Source organism: Ictalurus furcatus, chromosome 24 (genome assembly GCF_023375685.1).
Source record: "Ictalurus furcatus strain D&B chromosome 24, Billie_1.0, whole genome shotgun sequence".
In the NCBI taxonomy this organism is placed as follows: Eukaryota; Metazoa; Chordata; class Actinopteri; order Siluriformes; family Ictaluridae; genus Ictalurus; species Ictalurus furcatus.
The window spans coordinates 13,415,848-13,443,746 of NC_071278.1; the positions used below are offsets into that span (position 1 = coordinate 13,415,848).

At 38.6% G+C, this 27,899-nt stretch overlaps 1 protein-coding gene across 2 annotated transcripts; it reads right to left on the reverse strand.

Annotated features, from left to right (window-relative positions):
* Positions 1 to 1,111: 1,111 nt before the first annotated feature.
* kiaa0319l (KIAA0319-like ortholog) lies at positions 1,112 to 27,899 on the reverse strand. Of its 2 annotated transcripts, none has more exons than XM_053613035.1 (22): positions 27,802 to 27,899; positions 24,290 to 24,421; positions 24,041 to 24,159; positions 18,719 to 19,068; positions 17,958 to 18,189; positions 15,279 to 15,377; positions 15,085 to 15,182; positions 14,900 to 14,987; positions 13,845 to 13,937; positions 12,498 to 12,630; positions 10,672 to 10,900; positions 9,538 to 9,661; positions 9,295 to 9,427; positions 9,003 to 9,151; positions 8,718 to 8,869; positions 7,992 to 8,130; positions 6,279 to 6,438; positions 5,428 to 5,570; positions 5,203 to 5,325; positions 5,014 to 5,104; positions 2,947 to 3,035; positions 1,112 to 2,860 (listed from the first exon to the last, which is right to left on the reverse strand). In XM_053613035.1, the coding sequence occupies exons 3-22, from the start codon at positions 24,150 to 24,152 to the stop codon at positions 2,664 to 2,666; spliced, it is 2,934 nt and encodes a 977-aa protein (XP_053469010.1). In that variant the 5' UTR covers positions 24,153 to 24,159; positions 24,290 to 24,421; positions 27,802 to 27,899; the 3' UTR covers positions 1,112 to 2,663. The 2 variants fall into 2 exon arrangements, with proteins under 2 accessions (XP_053469010.1, XP_053469009.1); XM_053613034.1 differs by having other exon boundaries at positions 15,279 to 15,380.

The window sequence follows — 27,899 nt, forward strand, 5'->3', positions numbered from 1 at the left end:
AATGAATGCACAGCACTAAAATCACAGTATTTGGACAGTTCTGTTAGTTTTGATATATTGCGATTACTTTTAAAGATACACTTTATTTGACATTCTCAAGCACAACCTCATTGCAAATAAAAAACCAACAACTGTAGAGGTCTTTACTGTTTACACACAAGGGCGTGGCCATATGGGTGGCAAAGGTAGCAGTTGCCACCCTTGATATAAGCCTGGCCACCCTTTCTGAGAAGTCTACTACAGGTTAGCAGTTCATGAAGAATTAATGTCTAGCTACTGATATTGTAGCATTGTATTTATTTGAGAAAATCCCATGCATGTACTTGAAACTACTGAGCAACTCTGAAGCCAATACAATGTTATTGATTTGGCATTTATTTTGCACAAAAAACAACCCAGACACTGTGTATAGATAATTTAGGTGGTGCTGACAAAGTGGACTCTCACTCAGTGTGCTCCTGCACCTATGCAAACACACAGTTTACAGTATTTAAATGTGTGGGTTTTTTTTTTTTTTTTTTTGACTGTTGTCCTGATGTCCACAACTCATTTGTCTTAAAGTATATATCATTCTGAAAGTTACTGATTGTCGCTGTAGGCATCATTTTTTCATCTCTTGAACTCACAAGTTTTTCATACAACACTTACACTTAAATTAACAACTTAATAACACGACACTTAAAATTGGCAAACAGTGCAACAAGTTGAAGTGGCTTTTGTTCATTGCAATTTTTCATGTTTTTACCAACACTTCCATCTCACTCTCTAAACTGAAAATATAAAGCCTGCATGCTTGGACCTGCTCTGCTTCTAATCCCTTTTGAATTGCAGAGATTCAGTAGTGTACCTGTGAAAAATTTGCATACTGCACTGAAGGCAGAATGGACTCTAATCAGTGTATACTGTGTTAGCATGACACCAACTTCAACTTAAGAAATCAGGTGGTGCACCCAATGACATTAACCTTGAGTGACAAGCTTACTACATGTTGTATCAAATGCAAGATTAAATGCTGGTGGTGCCATTGTTGTTATCTAATATATAATGGGGGTTGTAACATTCTGGAGTGATCTAAAATCCATTAGTGTTAATATCCTAACTCTTATTCAGTCTGTGGCATGTAACTTCTGGTATGCTGATTAGGGATGGAGATCTAGACCTGGAGTTCTGTAAATCTGTTTTATTACAATATCTAAATCGATCTCCTATTGTTAAAAGCCCTATACAAATTAAATTGAATAAGATAAAATAAAACAAGACATTTCTCTCATTTTATAACGATACCCCATACCATTAAACGCACAAATTGTAGAATTACATGATTTTAATTAAGATAATCCAGCTTCATCTGATTAAATCACATGGCATAGGGAATCCTTCACTAAAACATTGACCAAGTAATTAAGTAAACCTCTTTGCTTTTCTTCTCCCTGCTTTCAGTGGGGTCTAGATTACCCATACATACATTTGTAAGAACAGCATCAATAGAATCAGTGTACATGGATAAAATATCACAGTTCTTTCAGTGTTTACCACGTGGACACTGAATTCAAGTAGTCCAGTTAATATATACGTCAACACGAAGAACAACACACAAACAGGGGTGTGCTGAACACACACACAAATAAAAATCACAGAAGCCTTCATCAAAGACATTCTTAATCTGATCAGTGAGCATCAACATCTTCCAGAAAAAAAAAAAAACCCCAGAAAGATCATCCAGGAAGATTATGTGTAATGAAAATTGCACAAAAATCAAGTAACCAGTCAAAAGAAATCTAAAATTTAGACAAGACATACAATTGTCGTCTATGATCATATGGTCCATGTCTTGAGGTGTGCGCCAAGCTCAGTTTATTTTTCCCCTGTTGATTTTGCACGAGCTTAGATGCAAAGCTGAAGGCGAGGTCCAGTGTTACATCCAGTGTATTTTGATCTTTAATATTGTTATGCCTTTAACATTATGGTGCTCTCTTAACTGCTACAAACCTAAGCAGATTGCAGACTTCACTGTTGTTTGCTGGTGATTTAAGTGACAGATACACACACTGCCAAAAAGGCCAGACAATGTGATATAATACATGCATTATTTTCAGTAAAATAAATCTTTCACCAAACAGTCATACATGCAGTCATACAACTTGGCAAAGGTGGGTGCAGCGCTGAGGACAGGCTCTTGGTCTGCACTATTGCCACAAGTGTAGGAAAACTGTCTAGTTAAGGGATGCTCAAGGCAGTGTTTAGAGGGGTTAGGTCAGTGGTTTATCAAAGCTTGATCTGTGAAGAGACTGTCAGACAGGCTCAGGATTGGGAGGGAGTGTCTCTCTCAGAGAGCTACTTGGTTTTGCTCGAGTTTCAAGTCTTTTAAGCAGGCTTTATCATTTTACATATTCAATGTCTCCTTCTAAAATATATTCTCATTGACCCTGTGGGTGAATGGCTCTACGCTTCAAAAATTTCTGACAAGATAGAGACAGCAGCAAAGGAGTGAATGCCCAAGTTACTGAATTAACCTGTCTTCTGGCTCAGTTTGGGCAGAGATTCAGAATGGGGTGGCAGTTGAAGAGGCTACACTTAATCCTGTTTCCCTTACTCCCAGCTATGAGACTTCTAAGTGACATATCATTGTGGCATTGAAGGTCCATTTCAGCAAAGTTTAGTCACTATAGAAACTCCTCCCTCTGCATTTTGGTTCTGTGGGGCCCTTGGCCATTGCGCACGGAGCCGTTTTGGGGGCGTAGCAGGTGACCACGCTCTCGGTCAGTCCAGGGGACACCTGCTTGTCCATCGTCACTGTCCAGGTCTGAATCGGAGTGCATGAGAGCAGATGAAGAGGGCGCAGGTACGGGTTTCAGCCGGGCTAATGGAGAGAAATTGAATACCCAATCATGATAATTGTATTCTGGTAAGTTATTTTTCAGTAATATTTCCATGTAGCAGCTTTACCTGCTCTAGGTGGGTGTAGCTCCATGCTGTCTTGGTCTTCTCCCTCAAGCATTTTGTATCGACTTTTCCGTCTGACTTTTCCTTTGCGTCTGCTCAAATCATGCACACAGACGGACACAGATACATTAAACAGATATCTGCAGATATCATCGAGTTAAATGTAATCTAAAAGCACCCCTCAAAACACATAAAAACTGTCTAATCTAGATCTGTAAAATCTATATTGGCAGTGCTCAGTGGTTAAGGTGTTGGTCTACTGCTCAGAAGGTCGTGAGTTCAAACCCCAGCACCGCAGTACTTACTAATTCCCCAAAGCTATGAAACTGCATTCTATGAAAACTGTTATCTAATACCATCTGAGCCTGTGGGAAAATCTATTTGTCCCCGTAGTTGCGAATTCCACAAACCTATGAAACTGCATTCATAATGAGGTTCAGCTGGACTAGACACAACCAGGCCTGATTACTGAAAACTATGTTCAATCAAATCAACACTTAAATAGAACTTTTTCAACAGCATGAAGTTGGTTAAAAGGTCCTAGCCAATAACAAACTATGCCAAAATTTAAAGAAATTCCAGAAATGATGACGAAGAAGGTGGTTGAAATACATCAGTCTGAGAAGGGTTACAAAGCTATTCCAAAGGCTCTGGGACTCCAAAGAACCACAGTGAGAGCCATTATCTCCAAATGGAAAACTCAGCACAGTAGTGTTCCTTCCCAGAAGTGGCTGACCTTCCAAAATTCCTCCAAGAGCACAGCAATGACTCATCCAGCAAAGTCACAAAAGAGCCAAGGACAACATGAAAGGAGCTACAGGCCTCTCTTGCATCAGTAAAGGTCACTATTCATAACTCCACTATCAGAAAGACACTAGGCAAAAATGGCATCCATGAAAGAGTGGCAATGTGAAAACCACTGATAACCCAGAAGAACATTAAGACTCATCTGAATTTTACCAAAACGCACCTTGATGATCCTCAAACCTTTTGGGAGAATGTTCTGTGGACTGAGGAGTCGAAAGTGGAAATGGTGCGATGGTGTGGGAAGGTTTTGCTGCTTCAGGGCCTGGGCAACTTGCAATAATTGAGGGAAACATGAATTCTGCTCTCTACCAGAAAATCCTAAAGGAGAATGTCGGTCTTCAGTCCGTAAGAAACTCAAGCGCAACTGGATTATGCAGCAAAACAATGATCCAAAGCATGAATTAAGACCACCTCTGAAAAAAAGCTGAATTGAAGTTTTAGAGTGGCCTAGTCAAATCCTGACTTGAACCAATTGAGATGCTGTGGCAGGACCTTAAATGAGCCGTTCAAGCTCGAACTAAAGCAGTTCTGTAAAGAAGAGTGGGCCACAATTCCACCACAACACTGTGAAAGACTGATCTCCAGTTGTCAGAAGCATTTGGTTGCAGTTATTGCTGCTAAAGTTGAAACAACCAGATTTTAAGTTTAAGGGAGCAATTAGTTTTTCACATGGGTGATAGGTGTTGGATAACTTCTTTTTTTTTTTTTTAACTACAATAAAAACAACAACAATTGTATTGTGTGTTTACTCAGGTTGCCTTTATGTTGTATTTCATTTGAAGATCTAAAAGTATTTGGTATGAGATATACACAAAAACAGAAGAAATCAAATACTTTACACAGCACTGTATGCAAACTTGCCTCTTCATTTCAGATTGTAAAATTAAAGGGTTTTGCTTTAAAATAGGTCTGAGTAATTTAATTATATAATCACCTACCCATCATTTAAAAGTGTAATATGTTACATCAACAGTTCATTTTATTTCAGAATAAATGCTTTTCAATAGATTGTCTTCTCAGATGAGGCCACAACAAAAACTGCAACATCCTCATCTCAGATGAAGATTGACCAGACAACAAAATACATGCTTTCTCTCCTCATTACTTGCTAATCACAGCTTATTAGCATGTTCCTTGTTAAATGGTGAGTAAAGAGCCTCCTACTGTCCAGAAAGACCCTAAACAACATTCTTTCACAGGTTTGTTTCTCATAAGTAAATCTGATGAAACAATCATGATGATCATTGTTATCCCATCTTTTACCTGTTACAACAGCAGATGAGGCCCCATACAATGGTTGCAATGGCAACCACTATCATGAATGATGCTATTGTCACGTACAACACACTCCATTCTGAAATAGAAAAGAGAAATCCAGATAATTGTACTGAACAAATATTTAATATGTGATGTTTACATAATATGATCATATTTCTAGCATGTGTTCCTCACCGCAGTTGCTTTCTCCATCGCCCAGCTCGGTTCTGATGAAGTTTTCCATCCAGAAGGGGTGGCACACACAGCGACGGGTAAACGTGTCACACTCTCCATGGCTGGAACAGTTTAGCTGGCAAACTGCATACATGATCCACAAGCACAATAAACATTTAGAGCCAATGGTATGATGCCTTCACATATGCAATTAATGGTGCACGTAAGAGTATCACCACTACTAACCGACTGTATCCACACGCCGGGCCTTAAAGACGAGGAAGTCGGTTTTTTGCTTGCGCAATTTGTTACGGAGTCCTGTGGCAACACTGTGACCAGACAGTGGCGAGCGTCCAGGTCCTCCAGACACCAGGAATACTAAACGAGTGCTGAGGAAAGTGAATGTCACATACATACACGCTTTCAATGATCAGTCAATGGCACAAACTGAATATTTTTCGTTTGTCATGGCTCCAGAAACTGAACTAATCACCATTTCTTTATGTAAATCCATGCAGTCAGAAACTCAAATCTTATTACTACAAATGTAATATAACAAAGATATTTTAATGGGGTGTTCTCTATCATGTACAGCATCAATGTCTTTACCATGGATTAGTGAGTCTGGTATATTTCATTAACAGACATGGCCAAGGACCACCTAATTTCACAGAAACAGGCCACTTAACTAACATGACAGATGACCAACCACAGATCTCCCCATAGCCTGTCAACAAACATGCAAGATTTTCTTGTTTACTCAGGACTAACTGCTTCAAATGAAAGTCTTTAATAACTTTTAAAGACAAGATTATGTGAACTGTTTTTTTGTTTTGTTTTTTTTCACTCCACTGGCTATATCTTGCTCAGAAAAACTCAAAACCAGTGAACGGAACTGTCTATATGTGGAAGTGATGAGAGACACATTCAAGATGCTAAAGCTTGTGGCCAGAAAAGTGTACAAAAGATATGAGATGCTCCAAAAGCCATGGGCAAAGTAGCTAAAGCTGGGTAAAAAAAACACAAAAAAAACCCAAAACATGATAATCCTTTGTGGCGTTCAAACCGGGTGCTTTATATGTGGTGTCTAGACAGACCTGTGCTCATTGAAGGCGCTGATCTCCCGTACAATGATGTCACTGTCCAGTACGCCCAGCAGAACGGCGACCTGCCTCAACAGCATGTCCCTTTGCCTGTGAGACACCTGAGACACAGCCACCTCCAGCACTAGCTCCACTAGGTCTCGCTCCCACACATCTGCCAACAAGCAAAAAGGAGAACTAGAAATTAATATTCTAGTCTTTGTCAACATACTCTCTATTCCCTGTATATCCAGAATATGAGGAATTACCACAAATCATCATTTTGAAATTTTTGTTTCTAGTACCAATAAAAGAAAAGATAAAAAAAAAAAAAAGACTAAGGGTAGAGGGGTAGATGCTGAACTGCAAATTTAAACTCGACAAACGTTCCACTCTAAAAAGAAACGTGTTAAAATGGACAAGACACTGATAAAACACTCTGGCTCCCAAATGGTGCAACAGAAAAGGTCGCAAGTTTGATTCCAGATAAAATATAACAAATGTAACTTTCACTTTCCTAGAAATTTTTTGCCTGATAAGGCTGAAGCATTTCGGTGTTTATTTTAAGCCAAGCCAACTATGGTCGTGCTGCATAACCGCAACTTCTCCCTAAAATGATTTTATTTTTTCAAATTTTTCAAACAGATTTAGAGCTTAATTTATAAATACCTTTGACTGTAGAAATCATGAAATCTTTCGACATAAGTATGCTTTGCATAAACATTTGATGACTGCCCCAACAACTGCCCACAGACCTCTGACATAAGTGCGTTTCGCTGAAATGAGTTTTCCGATCTTTCCTCAATACAAGAAAACTGTCCATAGTAATCAAGCACACACTCTGTATGTGTGCTACATAGGGATTAAGGTGAAAAATGCTATTCCATTAATATCAGCTTGCATTTTCATGGTAACTGCAGCTGCAACACGCCTCATCTTCAACCAGCCCAAGAGAACCCATGTCACACCTCTCTTCATCTCCCTCCACTGGCTTCCTGTAGCTGCCCGCATCAAATTCAAGGCCTTGATGCTCACCTACAAGACCTTGTCTGGAACAGCACCCTCCTACCTCAACTCTCTCCTGAAGGCTTATGTTCCCTCACGGAATCTGCGATCGATTAGCGACCGACGCTTAGTAGTTCCCACTCAGCGTGGCGCAAGGTCCCTTTCAAGAACATTCACACTAACTGTTCCTCAGTGGTGAAATGAACTTCCAATCTCAATCCTGACCACAGAATCTCTCACCATCTTCAAAAAACAGCTAAAGACCCACCTCTTCCGTGAACACCTAACCAACTCATTTATTTAAAAAAAAAATAAATAAATAAATAAATTTGCACTTACACCTCTACTCTGTGTACTTTGGTTCTTCTGGAACTCAATTAACGTATCTTGTATGGTAGCACTACTTGTATTGTTCTCTGCTTGATATATCGCTTTGCTTGTATTTTTCTCATTTGTAAGTGGCTTTGGATAAAAGCGTCTGCTAAATGAATAAATGTAAATGTAAATGTAATGTAACTTCTCGTGAATTGATTACAAGTAAACATTTTAAAGTAGTTCAGCCATTCATGACAAGACCAAACTCTTGCACTCCAACAGCCTCACACACCTTAACACACACCCTTACATACACACACATACACACACACACACACACACACACACACCTTTACAAACACCACCATACACCCACACCCACACCACCATACACCCACACAGTCTAACCTGGGTGCACTTCCACCGTGCCTGTGTCGCTGCTGCTTTGGCCCTTACTGTCTGTAACAGTCAGAGTGAAGCTGTACTTTCCTGCTACCAAGTTGCCAAGGAACAGCACGGCCTGGTGGTCAGAGTTATTCAGGACATCCTTCCAAAGATAAATCATATAAGAAATAAATGAGATTCACACCCAAAGCATTAGGTTCTTAGGCATACATTTTTGGATATAATAATCAGAGTTTTCACAAAAGAAGGAACCAACAATTTGGTGATATGAAAGAGATATGCAACTAAATATTAAATGTTATTTACTTTAAGACTTATCTGTTCCTACATTATTGCTCGCCTAAAAATTGGGTGGTCTGATACATATTCAATACAAGTTTAACTTGTATATACAAGTTTAAATCTCGTCTCATATCCATCTTTTGACCTCAAACCCAATTGTCTTTGGTGCATAGTACAAACGAATGAACTGGCCTTGCCGTTCCAATAGTTTCAGAATAGACTGTAACTAATATCGCTGGATTTGTTTATTGCTACTATTAACTGTACATTTTTTTATTGCTACTATTAACTGTACATGATACTACAAAATCTGTCACCTTGATATGCTAATGAATGAACACCAGAAGAGGGCAATAACTATCTCCTTCTACCTTTTCCCAATTATCAGTATCACAGGTATGACTGATGACTAATTCCTCATGTGCTTTTCCTATGAGCAGCACTCACCCCAGCTGCAGGACTGCTTCCATCCCGCTTCCAGAGGTAACTGTTCACTCCTTTATCATCAGAGGACTGGGAGCCATCCAACATTGCTGTACGGACAGGTAGGGTGACCGGGGGGCTGGACTGCACTTTGGCCACAGGTGGCTGGTCAAACTCTGATCTCAGGGAGAAGTAAAATACTTTAGAATAGTTTATTGCATGCTAAAATGTTAAAATGTAAGCAAACATTCAGAAGCTTAGAGGCAAATGGCCAGCAGGTGGTGTGGTTTTATCATATGAGCTACATACCCTCACGAGCGATCACAGTGACTGTATCTGAACTTTGCAGTTCCCGTTCATCCGTCACAGTCAGCTTGAAAGTATAAGTTCCCACCTGAAGCCCTGTTAATGTGGCAACTGGGCTATCTGAATTCTCTATCTTCACACCTTCTGGACCCCTGTGTCATCACACAATTATGTAATGAGGCCACAGATTCACGTACTGACACAACTGCTGTTGTATCACATGAATACCCATAGGTATTGTTGTGATGTGTTTGTAAACGTGAATAAAAGAGCATCGGACAAATATGGTACTGACTCGTTTTTTTCCCAGTGGTACTTGACAATTTTCTGGTCATCACTGCTCTTGCTGCCATCGAGGGTGGTGTGATCCACAGGAAGCGTCAGCTCCTTGTCTGGCCCTGCATCTGCTACCGGTGGCTTGTTATTCTCTAAGGACAGACAATCCACAGCACACATGCTCAGGTATAAACACCGCGGCTGGCTGACCCTTGGTTTTAAGCAGTGCTTCGTGGTATTCAGGATGTTTTGAGACACTCACCTGGCTGCACAATGACCGTGACCTGTGCTGTGTCCTGCTGTCCAGATGAATCAGTGACAGTGAGCTGGAAGGTGTAATCTCCCTCCTGCATAGCAGATAGCTGCAGAATGGGCGTCCGTACTCCCTACATGAAGGAATATATATATATATATTATTTATACAGGCATTAATATCTTCTAAGACATCCGAATGCTTATCTGCTAATTAATTAGGTTTCCTACTGTATAGCAAGACTTTTATACGCTACACCACCCCTTTCCATTGATTTTGCTGAGCAGTTGTATTTACAAGGATTCTATCTTAGTGGATAGGTTTATGAGTATAGATTGAGTACAGAAACAACTCAAGGGGTGAACATACAATTGATGTATTAATGTAATAAAAACAGGTTTCATTTCATTCTTCCATGGCTATAGTTATAAAAAGTGGGCATATTTAATACATTCAGGAAAGAAGATAGCCTTTAAACAAATATAATTTTCACTATTAATATCAAACAATATTGATTATTTTGTTACCCGTATTCTGACTGTAAAAAGCTATTGGTTTTGGATTAGATTGTGCAGTAGATATACCTAATAAAGAGGCTACCGTATGTAATAAAGTGTAATGTATGTAAATTTGTGGTTGTATCGATTGTGTGTATGACTTGCAATTTACACAAATGACAAAACCACAAATCTGCACAGGGTTTAATCAAGATACAATATGTATTATCATCAACAGAGTTCTAGGTTGTTGTTTTTTTAATAAATACTCTATTTATTGACTTTGCAACATCATTATAGACAAACAGATACAAGTATAACAATAACAAGGGGAAAAATAAATAAAGTACTAAAATAAAGTAAATAAGGTGAATAAATAAATAAAGAGGAAAGAAAAAAAAAAAAAAAAAAAAAAAAAAGAGTTGTAGTTTTTTTTTAACAGAAATTATTTCTGGAGAAAAGTCATGCCAAGTCCACTGTTCACCCAAAACTAATAGATACCAATCTACCTTTAACTTGTGCCATGTTTTTATATTTTTAGAAAATCAGATCTATAAGCATCACTCATTTTTTAAAATATATTATTTGTAAGGCAACTGCACACAGTACATCAAGAAAAACATCTTTTGCATATATATTTTTTTACCTGCATCTCCACCACCTTGCCCTTGCTCTCTGGGCTAAGGGACCATTCATAAGCCAAAGGCTCATGGTCATCTGTGCTCTGGTTGCCATAGAGAGTAATGGAGTTGTGTGGGAGGGTGATGACCTGGTTGGGTCCGGCGTTAGCTACAGGCCGGTAGTCCATCGCCTTGTTGACTGACAGCATAGCTTGGGTTGAGTTTTGAGCACCATCTGAGTCAGTCACTGTGAGGCTACAAACATATAAGAATAAAGCAGTACAATAAACAGTGCAAGGAGCATTCAAGGAGAAATATCAAACAGTTGTAGATTAAAAAGCTTTTTTGCCAAGACGTTATAAAAAGATGCAGAAAACAAGCTGGTTAGCCATGTATGCAAAAGGCCTGACTAATACAGTCTAATAGTGTTGTATACAAAGCTAAAAAAAAATTAATAACAGACTTCTAGTAGGTACACAATTAGAACCAGTCTGTGTCTGCTTTAGTTTCATCGGCCTGGTGAGGATACATGTAATCTTGTGACTTCATCAACAGTAATGGTATTGTCAAACATTTAAAGGAGCTTAATAAAGTATTCATTCACATTTCAAACAGCAATCCTGTCACATGAAATTGCTGGACTAGAGTTAATATACAACTCACAATAGTCATTATTGTTGGTAACTGATAATACGTCCTTGGTAGCTATAGGCAATTTTCTGCTCTACATAACCCTCTTCTGCAAAATGAGAGACAAGCAGAGGGTACAAGTGTGGCTGGAAAGCTTCTGAAATTACAGTGAAACTTTACAGTGTTTCTAGTGAGTTTTAATCTGGTGTAATCTGAACCCAAACACCTTGGGTTCCTCTTCTTTATTCTGTAAAGTTGATAAGCGATATAGCAAACAACCCAATCACATTGGCTACAAGTTCTTACGTCTGGCATCAGATTACCTGGCATCGGTGTCTCCAGGTACCAAGTTAAATTTAATACTTTTCTTCTCTCTTTAAATGCCACTTCAATTATAATTTAAGGCCAGATTTGCAATGATGATATACCAACATATAAAAACAACACATTTACACATATCCCTGAAAAGGATAAGCGGTATGGAGGATGGATGGATTTACACATATTTATAAAAGAACCAATATAAAAGCAAGGCTTAACAGCTGCTTGTCTTTATTACAACACCTTGTCCAAGCAACAACAATAGGTGGTGCACCTTTTTTTGAATGAATGCCCCTTTTCGTTATATACAGTATTGTTGAGCCTCCAAAAATGATGATGAACTCATCAATTAGGCAGAGAAAAGAGGAGTGACATGTGAACCTTCCACTAGACATTAGAAGGAAGGAGGCAGCTGCTCACATATACAAAAGCTTGTTAAAGATCCCATAAGAATCAGTTAGCTGAGTGGTTTTCAAAGTGGGGGCCGCCAGGGGGCACCCGGGGGGGCCTAACGATTTGGTGTGAAAAATAAATAAATACATGATTTTTTCTTTCTCACTCTCAGACAACCACACGCACACACAATCAATTCCTATTGTCATGTAATGTAAAGATGTAAGATGTAATTATTAATAAAAAAGCGGGATATATTCAGAAGTCTGTATTTTTAATGTGTTTTAAAGACATCTTGCAAAAGGGGGGCCTCGGTTAAATGTTAATGCCATTCGGGGGGCCTTGCCCTGGAAAAGTTTGGGAACCACTGAGTTAGCTTATGTTATCTGCAATACTTATAAATAAAATATGTAGTATTTAATGAATTAGGGTTCATTCTGACCGTGCTGATGCGATTTTCATGTGTGCTTCATTGCTGCTTTTATTAGAATAAAGACAGAAGTTTTACCTGAAGGTGTAGTTGCCAGGGACGAGACTTGTAAGTTTGAGAATGGCTGTATCTGCCGAGACCTTCTCCTCTCGGAGCGGCCCCTTCACCTCTTCCCAGTGCCATGCCACTATTTTATCATCGTCAGTGCTCTCTGGTGGATATAGATTATATATAAATTCCATATACTGCATATATATATATATAAACTATTCCACTTAAAGATTATAACACAGTTTTATACTGTCTAACAACAATTATAACATATTAAGGATGTTCAATGAGTGCTACAAAGTGCTACAAATTGTGCTACGAAGCTTTTAAAGAAAATGAAGGCATAAAATCAAGCCAAACATTTATGCATTTGTGGTTTGTATTTAAGGCATGTTCAATTTAGCATTTCTCTACCAGAAAAGGTGGAAATTGTATATTTTATCAGTTTAAAAATAGTGTCCAAAGATTTTTAACTAGCATCGCAGTACAATTCTCAAGATCCTCCAGTAAACCTGTGTAAAATATAGCATATGCCACATGGGTACTGGAGTAGTCATTTTAATATCTGTATTAAATTGTTAATGCATCTGTACTATATTCCATATTAAAGCTGAATTGCTTCTGGTCCAGATTATTTATTGTTGCTGGCTTGAAAAGATGAAGACTTTTAAATGACTATTAAAAATGTATAAAATGCAGGTCTTTGAAGCAGCTTATAGCACATATACCATTTAGTAGATGGTCACATTATTGTTACACATAAAACCTGACACACTGGACTGTTTAAGACTAGATACGCGTATAGCATTTGAATAATCTAAATTATTCAACAACCAGTTTATGTAGAGGGAAATTTACACCAAAAACAGGGAAATTTACACCAGTTGTCACTAAAATGAAAAAAGTAAAAGTGTAAAAGTGTAACTGTTCAAAATGCTTCTCACTTTGCCGGTCAGTGACAGATTTTTGGTTCACACGTCTGACTTGAAAATGCCATACAGAAATATATTGCCCAGAAATGGAAGCTTAATGTAAGGTATTTACATTAAAAATATTTATTACACAATTTTTCCACATGCAAGACACCACTGTACAGGAAATCAATCATAAAAACCAAGAGGGACTATATTTATATTTCTAAGTAGTATTACCACCAATTACAGTGTTGCCTGTTCAGTTGAAGCACAAGTCTCCAATGTATTCATAAAGTAACCAATCACTGGCCACAACCCCAGAGATTTTGATTACAAATCTTTTTATTTTTACTTTTATATCACATTCATTTCTATTCCAAGTATTAATAATCATTTCTAAGTATTAATAAAAGGCTATTTAAACAGTGTTGTTTCCACAAGAGCAAAAACTGATACTCACGACTGCCATCAATCACAGTGGAGCTTGTTGGTAAGGAGATCTCCTGGTACTTTGGTGAAACTACAGCAACAGGTGGCTTATTCACTCTTGGCTCTGTGGAAAGATGTTACAAAACATACAAATTACCTTACGTGACTTAAGTGAAAGTGAAGTCTAATAAAAAATATTTTATATAATAGCTTAATGAAGAAACTGATTTCTAAAAATATCACTTAAGCCCTAGTCACAGTGTCAGTTTCTCATGGTGGTGTCTCATCTAGACAGTATTTCCTTTTCTACAATGACAATCAATTCATACCGGTTGTAGATATCATTATAACTAACACTTTTCCGAGAAGACGCTCTTCAGGTTGTTTTCCTTTTTATTCTAATGGGCTCAAAGGGAAGATACAATGAAGTCGATTGTCACGATCTCACCGGCAGATGGCGCTGCGGCTTTATTACGGAGATTACGGAAGGAACTGTTTCCTATGGACACGTGCCTTTGTTTTGGTTTTGTTCTCTTCCTGTTTAAGCATTGGCTGATGTTCGAGGGTGTGTCATTATTGGTCCCAGCTGTCTATGTTCAAGCGTGATTATGTTTGTTATTTAAAGCCCTCGTGTTGCTGTGCACTTTGCGCAGTATTCATTGAAGAAGTGAATGTAGTGGTGAATGCGTTAAGTATGCTAAGCGGTCTTGTTTTTGTGTCCGGTTTCTGTTCCATGCCTCGAATCCAGTTTTATATTTAACCTTGATTATCTCTTCCAGTCTAGACCGCGCTTCCTGTTTATTGACTTCAGTTTGAGAACAAAGACGTTGATCTGCGATTGCTTCTGCTTCCACTCCTGTTTCGTAACATCGATGTAACCATAGCAACTACATTTTAAAGACTTTCAAAGCATCCAACATGAATTTAGACCATAATTAAATTTTTCCCTGAGCTACGCTTGATACAAACTAAAAATGCTTCAGAAACATTGCTGATGCAAATTGGCCTGGTGTCTTGCTGATCACACAAGTAACTGTTTTTTCGCCATGTCAAAGAGTTGTATTTGGCAACCAAACAAATAGTCACCTGGTTTAACTGTAACATTGACATAGCCTTCACCATGTGCACCATCACCATCCACGATCACCTCAAACTCATACAGACCCACAGTCAGCTGAGGAGAAAATAAATAAATAAATAAATAAAAATCACTGCTTTGATTTCTTTGTATTGGAATATTTGTCTGAATGAATGAACTAATTCTTTTTAACCTTGCTCAGTTTGAGTGTGCCACTATGTTTCCCTTCCATTTCTCCACTGTAGTCTTTAGGGTGCGTCCTCAAACGCCAATCAAACGCATAGCTAGTCCCTAAATGCAGAAAAAAAATCCCACGTCATTCTACTATTTAATGAAGACACCATCATTACAGTGGAGCACACAAGTGATTCAATTGCTATAAGTTACCTGGAGGGGGTTCTGGCACTACAAAAGCGTTCAACTCCACTTCACTGCGTGGAAGAGTGACCTCCACATTGTTGCCCGCAGATACCACCAGCTCCTTCACTGCTGTGGAAACAAATCAGGATCTCTATAGATTAAGAAAACAAGTGAAATGCAATGTAAAATTATATAGTCTGCACATCACCCCAGTTAGACGAATGAAATCGGACCCTGATTTGTCTGAAACCTGAGTCAACTGAGAGTGACATTTTACTACTGTATTTTTGGTGGCACTTACTAGAACTAGAAGATACGACCATATCACACCAATATTATCAGTACTGCATTGGCTCTCAGTGAAATCTCGCATTAACTATAAAATACTATTATTAACCTATAAAGCACTAAACGGTCTCGCGCCACAATATCTAAGCGACCTTTTGGTTTTATATGATCCGCCATGCCTACTCAGATCAAAAGATGCAGGCTATTTGACAGTACCTCGAATAGTGCGTACCTACAGTACCTCGAATAGACAGTACCTACCCATGTTAATGGTCATTAAACCTGAAAGGTCCTTTAAATGGTGACAGAATAAAGTATCATTGCGGAAAATAGAACAAATATTCTGTGAAAACACCAGCCTTTTCTGTAAGAAATGAATAATATAAAACTTATTCGTCCACAACCTAGAGGACTGTTAGAAAATCTTTTGATGATGTAGAAAATATAAAATATGAAATTGATGAGGATGAGAATAAAAGGTGCCATCACACTGCTACAGCTATATCTTGTTTCAAGCGCTTGGGTGAGTTGCCATAAGACACACACACACACACACACACACACACACACACACACACACACACAAGGTCAGATAGCAAAGTCTGTCAGTTTATTCAAAAAGACGAGAGTATATACACTACCAGTCAAAGGTAGAGACATACTCAATCTTTACCGACCCCCCCCCCCCCCCACCCCCTTACACACACACACACACACACATTTTATAATAATAATAAAGTCATTAAAACTCTGGAGTAACACAAATGGAACTATGGGAATTATGTTGTGATAAAAAATCAACCCAAAATAAATAAAAATAACTTCATATTTTAGCATCTTCAAAGTAGATGCCCTTTTCACCTAGAATTTCCAGAAATGTATTCTTGGCATTTTCTCAAACGATTACTTGAGGAATCCCCCCGAGATGCTTTTTAAACAGTATTAAAGGAGTTCCCATCTATGCTCTACACTTATCGGCTGCTTTTCGGAATATTTCACTCAAGTGTCTCCAAACTTTTGACAATAGTCAGATATTGTATATCAGACAATAGTTTTAATTCTTATTGGTTAGACCCAAATCATCAGACAGTCATGTGCCTCAGCAACAGTGTGCTCATCAGTCAAGGTAAAATACAGCAGGGCCATGAATGCAGAAGTAGCATGTTATTGCAAGATAAGAGAAACTAAGAAAGAAAGACATATTACTGTGATATGGACACAAGAAAAGGTTACAGTGTTCTCAAGAGAGAGAGAGAGAACTTGGATAAACTCTTGATCTTAAGTAAGAGAGCGTGCCATGGTGAAAGGCAGCTTAAAGCCTCCACAGACTTAGTCCTTCCACCCCAAAGGAATAGCAATATACGCATAATTACTAAAAGAGGCGCTGTGCGTTAAGAGGCATACACTCGAGAATATACACATGGAGCGAAAATAAAAACTAATAGCATGAACATGACAACTGGTAACACAGTGTGTATGATCCAATATCCCCATCCTCCCCAGAAGGTAGAGAACCAGGAAAACCATGAATCATCTGCTTAAGGAGGAGTAGCTATGGACTCGCGCATATGGTATATGAGATTGGTAATGCTAGCGTAGTTATTAGGAATGTAGAAGCAGCGAGAGGTATTTAGGATTTTGCAGACCCCACTATTCTCAGCAGTGAGAATATCTAGAATCAGACAGTTCTGGATAACGACTTCACTAAATTTTATAAGTTCCTTGTTAATCAAAGTTAATACTTCCACAGTATCATTAGCCAAACTCAAAAGCATGTAAGTTAACCCACTGATCTTATTCAACGTGGCTGTTGTACCCCCTCCTAGAAAATAGACCAGCCAATGTTAGCACCAGGAGTGGTCCACGGGTATATATGATAGCAGGATATGTTTTGACATCTTTAAAAATTGGCCAGATTAAGGTACCTCAGAAGGCAGCATTCTTTGCAAACCTCTGATTTGGACACATCCTGCTTCTGAATACAATCTTAGTGGGCAGAATTTAAACCCATACCCAGTAGATCAAAAATGCCCAAGGAAGTTTCCTCCTGCAGAGTAAGGCCTTACAGTTTTACAAAATATAAGGCCCTTTTCCCTCCTACATAGCAGATGGTGCCACCTGGACTTAGTTACTATTTTCTTTACAAAATATGCTTGGCATTTTTACATTATTATTATGTTATTATTATATTATAGTATCGCTATGGCCTCAAACCTCTGTTTAAAAGATATTAAATAAAAGAAAGTCACATAGTTTTAACAAAATGGACCAATTATTTGATATTACATCACATTAATTTATGACTAAGACAGATGCATCACAACAAATACTGACAGTATAGTCCCAGTACAAATTCTTGTTGTTTTTATTGGCTGCACTAACAACAAATTAAACTCAATGTAACGATGTGTCTCATACCGGGTGGAGTTCCTGCTGGGGTGGAAGAATGAGGTGACCCAGAACTGCTATTGGAAGATGAATGATCCATATTGTCTTCTGGCACTGTTGAATTCTGCCATGATGATGAAGCTGCCTCCTCTCCACTGCCGTTGACAGGCTCATTCATCACTTTATTGGCTGACTCAGATAATGCAATCCCACCGACTGCACTTGATGGTGTTGTACTGAAGGGCTCAGGTCCCAATTCATCCTAGAATAAAGCCAAAGAACTTAAACCCATAACTTGTGTAAGTCCTAACAACCATATTCTGTATTGTGTTAAACATAGAATTCAAGCATAAAATAAGAGACTTTTCAATGTACATTATAAAATAAAAATATATAAAACAGCACATATGTGGGAATTCCTTCAGGAAGAAATGGAGCAGTTATTTGGCGTTTTTGGGGGACTCTCGAGGAGGGGCGGTGGAGAGTATAATTTAGAGTTTAGTCTATGATTATACTTGTTTATTGTATTTTCCTTTTTTTTTTTGTGGGTATTTTTTTTATTATTTTTTTTTTTTTGGATATGTGAGTTTATATTCTATTGACCACAGGGGTGTTCGTGGGGGGACCAGGGTGGGGTGGGAGGTTGGTAGGGGGAGGGGTTATAGTGGGGATTTATGTTAAAATAGTTTGATATGTTGTTTGTCTCTTTGTGTTAACTTGTGAATCAATAAAAGTGTTAATTACAAAATGCAAAAAAAAAAAAAAAAAAAAAAAAAAAAAATAGCACATACGTGATTGCTGGATTTATGACCAGGCCCTCCACTATCAGCAACCCATGCCTGCCGTGGGATTCTTCCTTTCTTTGACTTGCTCTTGTCGAGCAGCTGCAGGATGCCCAAAGAATTGATGTGAGTCAGTGGCAGCGCAGAGATTTCACAGCCATTGGGCCGAGCGCACTTCAGCAGGACACAGTAGCCTCCGAGGCTCCACACTGCACTGCACGAGGGCTCCAGGCAGCACGATTCCCAACACTGAGTGCCACCTTCATCCACAGCCAGTGGCTGCCAGCCTAGCCCAATCACACTGCTGCAGGGGATCCCCAACACACCACCTGACACCCTGCACATACTCGCTACCACCCCTGCAAGATGGAGAGAGAAGCAGAAAAAAAACTTATATCTATTGTAAACAATGGTGGAATTATTGGCACCATTGGTACATACAGTGTGAGCAAAAAGTCCATGTCGTTGTTGCTGATGTTCCTTACCCATTTCTTAAAATGGTCTCTGCTGCTTATCTGCATAAACTTACAGTGAAAAAGAGAAATTTAATCCTTTCTGTGAGATTATTCATTAAAAAAAAAGGCAGATCTGAAACCTGTTCACACTAGATCACTTCTGGTGCTATCTACCCTTGGGTATTTAATGGGGTTTAGGTTAGGAGACTGGGATAGTCTTTTTGTCTTTTTTAGCCTAGGCCATCTTTATGTAGAGCAACAATTCTTTTTTTCAGATCCTCAGAGAGTTCTTTGCCATGAGGTGCCATATTGAACTTCCAGTGACCAGTATGAGGGAGTGTGAGAGCGATGACACCAAATTTAACACAGTTGCTCCCCATTCACACCTGAGACCTTGTAACACTAACAAGTCACATGACACCAGGGAGGGAAAATGGCTAATTGGGCCCAATTTGGACATTTTCACTTAGGGGTGTACTCACTTTTGTTGCCAGCGGTTTAGACATTAATGGCTGTGTGTTGAGTTATTTTGAGGGGATGGCAAATTTACACTGTTACACAAGCTGTACACTCACTACTTTACATTGTAGCAAAGTGTCATTTCTTCAGTGTTGTCACATGAAAAGATATAATCAAATATTTACAAAAATGTGAGGGGTGTACTCACTTTTGTGAGATACTGTATATATATATATATATATATATATATATAAAAAGGTCAGACAATAAAGAAACCGGTGGACTAAGACATAGTCTGGCACTGTATGAACTGTAAACACTGAAGGCCAGGAAGGGGGAAATGAGAATTTTCCATTTCATAACAGGAGCTGCTTGTAACCTTTATCACAGAGCACTTACAGCTTAGTTTTGTTCACTTAGCTACAATTAGTAACTAGTTTCCTTCCCAAAAAAGACAGGATGTGACTCTGCAGCATGTTCTCAAATTCTTTATTCCTCTGCCTCCAAAACAAACTGCTTACACACACACACACACACACACACACACACACACACACACACACACACACACACACACACACACACACACCACAGTACTGAAACAAGCTGCATGCAGCATATTATGGGATAGCTATTACAGACACATTGATGGCAGATGAAGGCCCTGGGGATTTTATTTAGAGATGGGACACACTGCAAGTCTGTTTTCCAATTCCCCCTCTGTGTGAAAGCTTCCTTCTCATGCACAAAGCTACTATTGTCCTTCCTGCATTGAACTCCTCAGCCCGAGTACCATCAGTAGTTGTGACTGTAACAACCATTCAAGCACATCTAAAATCAGCAACAATATAATACTAGATAAGAAAATGTAATTACTTGCAATAAACCAGTTCAGACTGAGCTGAATCTTTTCTGAGGTGACCTGCAATATACACTCCTAAATAAACCTCTGGTTAGTCTGATTTCAACTTTTTTCTTTTTTGTTTTTTTTTTACATCACCTCTAACGGTGATTTACTATAATTGCCACAATCTTTAAATGAGTGACATCTCTGCTGGAACCATGGAAACACAGCACATGTTGTCTCTCTCCTTCTTTCTCTCAGACAAATAGTATGTATAGTATTAATGTGAAGAGTGATGCAGGTGGGGATATCACTTCAGCTCAGCCAGATTATTGTGGACAGAGGGACAGATTATTGGTCCTGTTTAATAGGGTTGTGGGGAGTTCTTGCTGACTAGCGGATGCTCTGTAGTTAACAAGCTAGTGTTAGTTAACGCGAATTTACATGAGCAAGTCAGCACTAATCCACGCTCTCTGATAACCACGAGTCATACAGTTACACCAGAAACTGAATTCTCTTCAGCAGGCTGAGCTGCTTTAGTGTCCCTATTCTACATAAAACACAAATAAAATTTCTTTGGCTTGGTTTATTATTTAAGTCAACCATTCAGCCAACTTTATGTATGAAGGAATACCAAGTAAAACACAGCACTATTACATGGCTTACAAAAAAACTGAACAGGAAGAACAACTAAATTAGGATATACAATATACAGGGTTGTGAAAAAATATTTCTTTTGTTTTTGTGTATAACGCATACTAAATTGTTTCAGAAATTAAAACAAAATCTAAGATAAAACAAAGGCAACCTGAATAAACACAAAATACAGTTTTTAAATGATAATGTTATTTATTGAAGCAAAAAAGTTATCCAATACCAACTGGGCCTGTGTGAAAATCTATTTGTCCCCGTTGTTGCTAATTTCCCAAATCTATGAAACTGCATTCATAATGAGGTTCAGCTGTACTAGATGCAACCAGGCCTGATTACTGCAAACCCAGTTCAATCAAATCAACACTTAAATAGAACTTTTTCAACAGCATGAAGTTGGTTAAAAGGTCTTACTCAGTAACACACTATGCCAAAATTTAAAGAAATTCCAGAAATGATGAGGAAGAAGGTGGTTGAAATACATCAGTCTGGGAAGGGTTACAAAGCTATTTCAAAGGCTCTGGGACTCCAAAGAACCACAGTGAGAGCCATTATCTCCAAATGGAAGAACTCAGCACAGTAGTGTTCCTTCCCAGAAGTGGCAGACCTTCCAAACTTCCTCCGAGAGCACAGCAACTACTCATCCAGCAAGTCACAAAAGACCCAAGGACAACACCAAAGGAACTACAGGCCTCTCTTGCATCAATAAAGGTCACTGGTCATGACTCCACTATCAGAAAGACACTAGGCAAAAATGGCATCCATGGAAGAGTGGCGAGGTGAAAACCACTGCTAACTCAGAAGAACATTAAGGCTCATCTGAATTTTGCCAAAACACACCTTGATGATCCTCAAACCTTATGAGAGAATGTTCTTTGAAAGATGGTCAATTAAGTCAAAAGTGGAACTGTTTGGAAGATAGGGGTCCCGTTACATCTGGCGTAAACCAAATACAGCTTCCCACAAAGAGATCATCATACCTACGGTCAAGCATGGTGGTGGAAGTGTGATGGTGTGGGGATGCTTCGCTGCTTCAGGGTCTGGGCAACTTGAAGTAATTGAGGGAAACATGAATTCTGCTCTCTACCAGAAAATCCAAAAGGAGAAGGTCCGGTCTTCAGTCCGCATGAAACTCAAGCGCAACTGGATTATGCAGCAAGACAATAGCTGCATTTACATGGACAACAATAATCCACTCTTAATCCGATTAAGACCATACTCTAATTATGAAACTACCATGTAAACAGCAATTTTTACTTACCTTAATCTAATTAAGGTCATAATCGAAGTAAGCAATAATCTAATTAAGACAGGTGGAGTACTCCTGTTTTAGTCGCATTATGGACGTGTAGTAGTGACATGTAAACACCTTAATCACATTATGAACGTCGTGTGGGAGTTTTCACCGCATTTTGCAACAGGACACGATCACACACGGCAGTTTTACGGCGAACAAGAGAGTTCGGCTGTGTCCCAAATTGCATACTTTCCTACTATAGGCCTGTAGTGGGGAAAAATACATGTATCTCGTCTACTATATAGACGGTAACTACGCGATTTGGGACACACCCACCGCTTCAAGCAGTTGTCTATTAGCACGTATAGCATGACAAATAATTAACTGCACTTAAAGCGTTCGTAAAAAAAATAAATAAAAACACCCAAAACTGTATACGGTACCATAACGAAGACGAACTGTATGTTGATACGTAAAATTCTGGAGGGACATCGGATGGCGTGGCGCGGTGACGTAATGACGCGGGCTGTTAATCTAATTATGTTCTAAAACATGTAAAACGGGAACATGACAGGTGTATTCTAAAAGCGACTCATGTAAACACCTTAATCACATTATTATCTTACTCAGATTAAGGTCAATAATTAGATCACTGCTGTCCATGTAAACGTAGTCAATGATCCAAAGCATAGGAGTAAATCCTAGAAGTAAGTGAAAGACTGATCTCCAGTTATTGGATACATTTGGTTGCAGTTATTGCTGCAAAAGGTGGCACAACCAGGTTCCAAGCTTAAGGGGGCAATTAGTTTATCACATGGGTGATAGGGGTTGGATAACTTTTTTTTCTAATAAAATATTTGAAAATAAAAACTGTATTGTGTGTTTACTCAGGTGGCCTTTATGGTGTATTTCATTTGAGGATCTAAAACTATTTAGTACGAGATATACACAAAAACAGAAGAAATACCTTTTCACAGCTCTGTACAATGTTGACTGTGCACAAAAATACAATATAAGGTATATGGTATCAGTAGTTCATTCTCTTAAAAAAGACAATATGTACTGTATCTTTTTTCCCACATTTTTAAATTTTTGTGCTTCAAAATAACCGTTATAAGATCATGATTCATCTTGTAGCTGATTGGTTTGATTCAATGCTTCAAAGTATTCATTTGAGAATTTTTTTTGAAAAACAAAATGAATGCCAAATTTACTTTCTAAACGACAAATGTGTCACTGAAAAAAGTGGCCAGTATAGAAAAGGAGGCTAGGATGTCCATTTAAAGCTAGGTTAAAAACCTAGCGGCGGCTGTGGCTCAGGTGGTAGAGCGGGTTGTCCACTAATCGTAGGGTTGGCGGTTCGATTCCTGGCCCACGTGACTCCACATGCCGAAGTGTCCTTGGGCAAGACACTGAACCCCAAGTTGCTCCCGATGGCAAGTTAGCGTCTTGCATGGCAGCTCTGCTGCCACTGGCGTGTGTGTGAATGGGTGAGTGAGACACAGTGTAAAGCGCTTTGGATAAAAGCGCTATATAAGTGTGTCATAAAAAAACAACATATGGCATGATATTCATAATAGACTTTATATAAATTTGCCACATTAATTAAGGCTGCATGAACCATGTTAACACCACATACATATAATCATCTGCAAATAAAATCTACATAAGTGAATGCAGCTTACCAGCAGGAGGGGAGAGGCAGAACAAACAGCCAAGAGCCATGAGGAAGAGCTGACTAGATCTAGTCCACTGTGGCAAACCACCGATCTGTATTCTTTCTATTGCATGCAGCATCTTGACACTAAGACCAAGGATCAAGATGTAGGAGTAAATCAATTTCACAGGATAAATATGACACAATTTGGCCATTTGGCCAAAATAGAAAAATGGGAAGTTATGTGCAACAATAGTAGTTATTATACTGAAGGTACCTTTCTCCAAGTGGAAGACAGAAAATGGAGGATGGTGGGAGGAACAGGGTAAGAAGTGAAAAGGCGTCCACACCAGCACCTTGAGGGACCACAGCAGCATTGCACTCCTACACTGGGAGCTTTCAGAAATATCTGAAACAAGCATATGTAGGAAAAACAATCCATTATAAGTTGTGTTCATAAGGATATAGTGAATCACTGGAAGTAAAACAACCCTGTGTTGTGATAAATGATAATGCTGGGATCTAGACATACAAAAAACAGCTGCCAAGTCTAATGCAGACCTGGTTAGTTAAATGATAACCAAGTGAAGTTTGTTTGCCCAGCATACAGTGTTGCTTCGGGAGATCTACACTGTGTTACAACTTCTCCTGCACCTTGGTTGAAAATTGCACAAGTTTTAAAACATAAAAAGAGAAACTTTACAAACGAACTCACATCAGAGTGCTGCTATGAACAATTAAGCCACAAATCCACGTTTGCATGTAAAACAGCATGGAACAGAAAATTGGACATTTGCAAATACATGAAGAACAAATGAAAAAAGAACTTCTGAAGCCTTTCATTCGCTTCCTACTCTGCAGGATGTGGCTATGTCATTAGATTAGAATCTCATCTTTATTTTTTCACCCACGCAATACAAGGAAAAATGTAATAAAACACACTTCATGTCTTGTTGAGGTAACTTTCAAAATTTGAAACATGTTTAAAATCTGACTCACAGTCAAGCAACTTGTCTCTAAAATGTTTTAATTTTACCAACGAATTTTGATGAACATCATGTACATCATATTATACCACAGCACAATTGAGCTCTCAAATAAGAAGGCACTGATTAATTTTCTACAATAGCAACAATGAGTATATATGAAGCTTTAAAATAAATTATAGGTTCATATTAATGCACTCGCTCTAATACAATCTAATATGGTGAGGGAACAACTATCTATAGCTGCTAAAACACAAGTAATAAGAGGATCTAACTTGTTTCAACGACAATCGATAGCATTAAATGCAACTATAAGCGGTTAAAAAATGTGACTTTATTATTAAATTGAAAAAATGTACAATTGTAATCAGTGGAAGACTGCTGTGGTATACGAGGAATAAAATACTTTGTGCTTAGTTGTTATAGGAAAATAATCCAGTTTGGAGTGGTAACGGTATCCCACCATCCAGGGTGGATCATTTTCCTGTAATGGCATGGCCCACTGTATGTTATTCCTTACTTAATAAACAAAGACAGGGCAAAGAAATATAAGAGATTAATTACGCACATAAATGGTTTCTGTGTAACTGTGTATAACAGTTCAATCAATCAATCAGTGCAACTCAAGAGTGTCTCTTATTATCAAAAGAAAGCATTTATGTGACTTATTATGTGACTGTTTGAACAAAGCCAAGATGATAATTTTGCAGAAGTGGAAACAGTACATGCTATTTAGGAGTTTGTATACATTTACACAAAATAATATATAACATTTAATAATAAACTAGGAAAAGTGCTGGCAATGCTACAAAATGGTTTGAATCTACACTTTAACAAGGGAACTGGATTCAAGATGGACTCATGGTGGCACAGCGGATAATGTAGCCTGCTCACAGCTCCTGGGTCCTTGTTTCATTCCTGAGCCTATGTTACTGACTCTGGGGAGTTCTGCATGTTCTACTCGTGTTCACATACTCTATATGTTTCTGGACACTGGACCACTGCAACTATATTTGCTTTTTAAACATCCCATTCCAGATTTACTCCTTTTGCTGTTATAAAAACCTCCACTCTTCTGGGAAAGCTTTCCACTAGATTTTGGAACATGGCTGTGGGGATTTGCTCATTCAGCTACAACAGCATTAGTGAGGTCAGGCACTGATGTCATGTGTGGAGGCCTGGGGTGCATTCAACCTTACAGTTCATCCCAAAGGTGTTCAGTGGGGCTGTGCAGGACACTCAAGTTTCTCTCCTCCTCCAAACTTGGAAACCATGTCTTCATGGACCTCACTTTGTGCACAGGGGCATTGTCATGCTGGAACAGGTTTGGGCCTCTTAATTCTAGTGAAGGGAAATCTTAACACTACAGCATACAAAGACATTCTGTACAATTGTATGCTTCCAAACTTTGTGGCTATAGTTTGGGGAAGAACCCACATTATGAAGGTGATGGTGAGGTGTCCACATACTTTTGACCATAGTGTAAATGTACTCCAGGATCTATTAGAAAATACTAAGCTAAATTGCCCCAGGTGTGAACGAGGGTGTGTGCATAGTGCCCTGTGATGGACTGGTTGCAGTCCCACTTTATGGCTATAGGCTGGGATACACTCTGGATCCACTGTGACCCTGACCAAGGTAGTGCAACACCTCAAAAGGGTTTCCCTTATGGTACACACTTTCCCAGTAGTGCCTCATGTTTCTGAACAGTGATACACCTCGAAGAGTAATACTGTGCACATGGACCATCTGAGAGATTAAAATACCCAACATCTGAAGCATGAAACTGCAGATATACTGTACGCTTGACAAGAACAGACAACATCAGTGTCTTTTAAACCTACTGCATTCATAGGCAAAACCAGATTTTACTGCGTAATATCTAAATGTTGACTGGCAGCACTGTGTAAGATACATGCATACAGCTAATATATCCATGCATAAGACATTACACTGCAGGTGTATGCGTATGTAAATGGAGGTTTTCTGAAACTGAAGTCCAATAATCAGACGGTTGTGCTTCACGGGAAACAGTGTGTACAGAAAAACTGGCTTAGACAGTTTCAAGGTAAAGCTGATCACAGCAGCGGGTTAAAGCTAACGGCGTAATGCAAAAGCGGAGAAGAGATCCGTCTTGGCAAACTGTACATCCCAATCCCTTCCCATCCATCCCAGAATGGGTTAGAAAGTCTACATCCTGCTCTTTTTGAGAACTGAGTCATCTACAGACCACTTTCCTCTGCATAATAAACACAATAATGATCACTGATCAGGTTAAGGGGAACAATTTTGTGCTGATTAACAAGTAAGGATGTGTTAAAAACACTGACAGAGTGAAATAGTGAGCCATGTTTTAACATTAAACATATTATCATTATTATTTTTACATTTGATCTATTATTATTATTATTATTATTATTATTATTATTATTATTATTATTAAAAGTATAACAAATTCTAAGTGTGTTAAAAATGGTTGACCTCATATAAATAAAACCTTCGTATGCAGGTGATCATGGAAAGTTACAGAGTAAAATGTAGACTAGTAATAAATAAATAAATAAATAAATAAATAAACAACCATTGTCAACACAGATTTTGAGGTCTTTCGTTATTTCACAACATCCTGAACCACACATATGATCTGTCACAATAATCCGAACAGATCCTGGTTGCTAACAACAGCTGTTTGGTCCAAGACTACAAACACCTAAATGCGCAGGTAAATATGATAAACCATCATCATTCACACAGTCAAATCACATTATTTCTCATCATAACCTGGTGAAAGAGTGTCCCTCACCTCTTCAGTGAGATCGCTAATACCGGTAACGATTCCGTGCCATTTGTGCTGCAGGTTTAACCGATGCCTGTGTGCGTACCGACGTCACGCATTTCTCC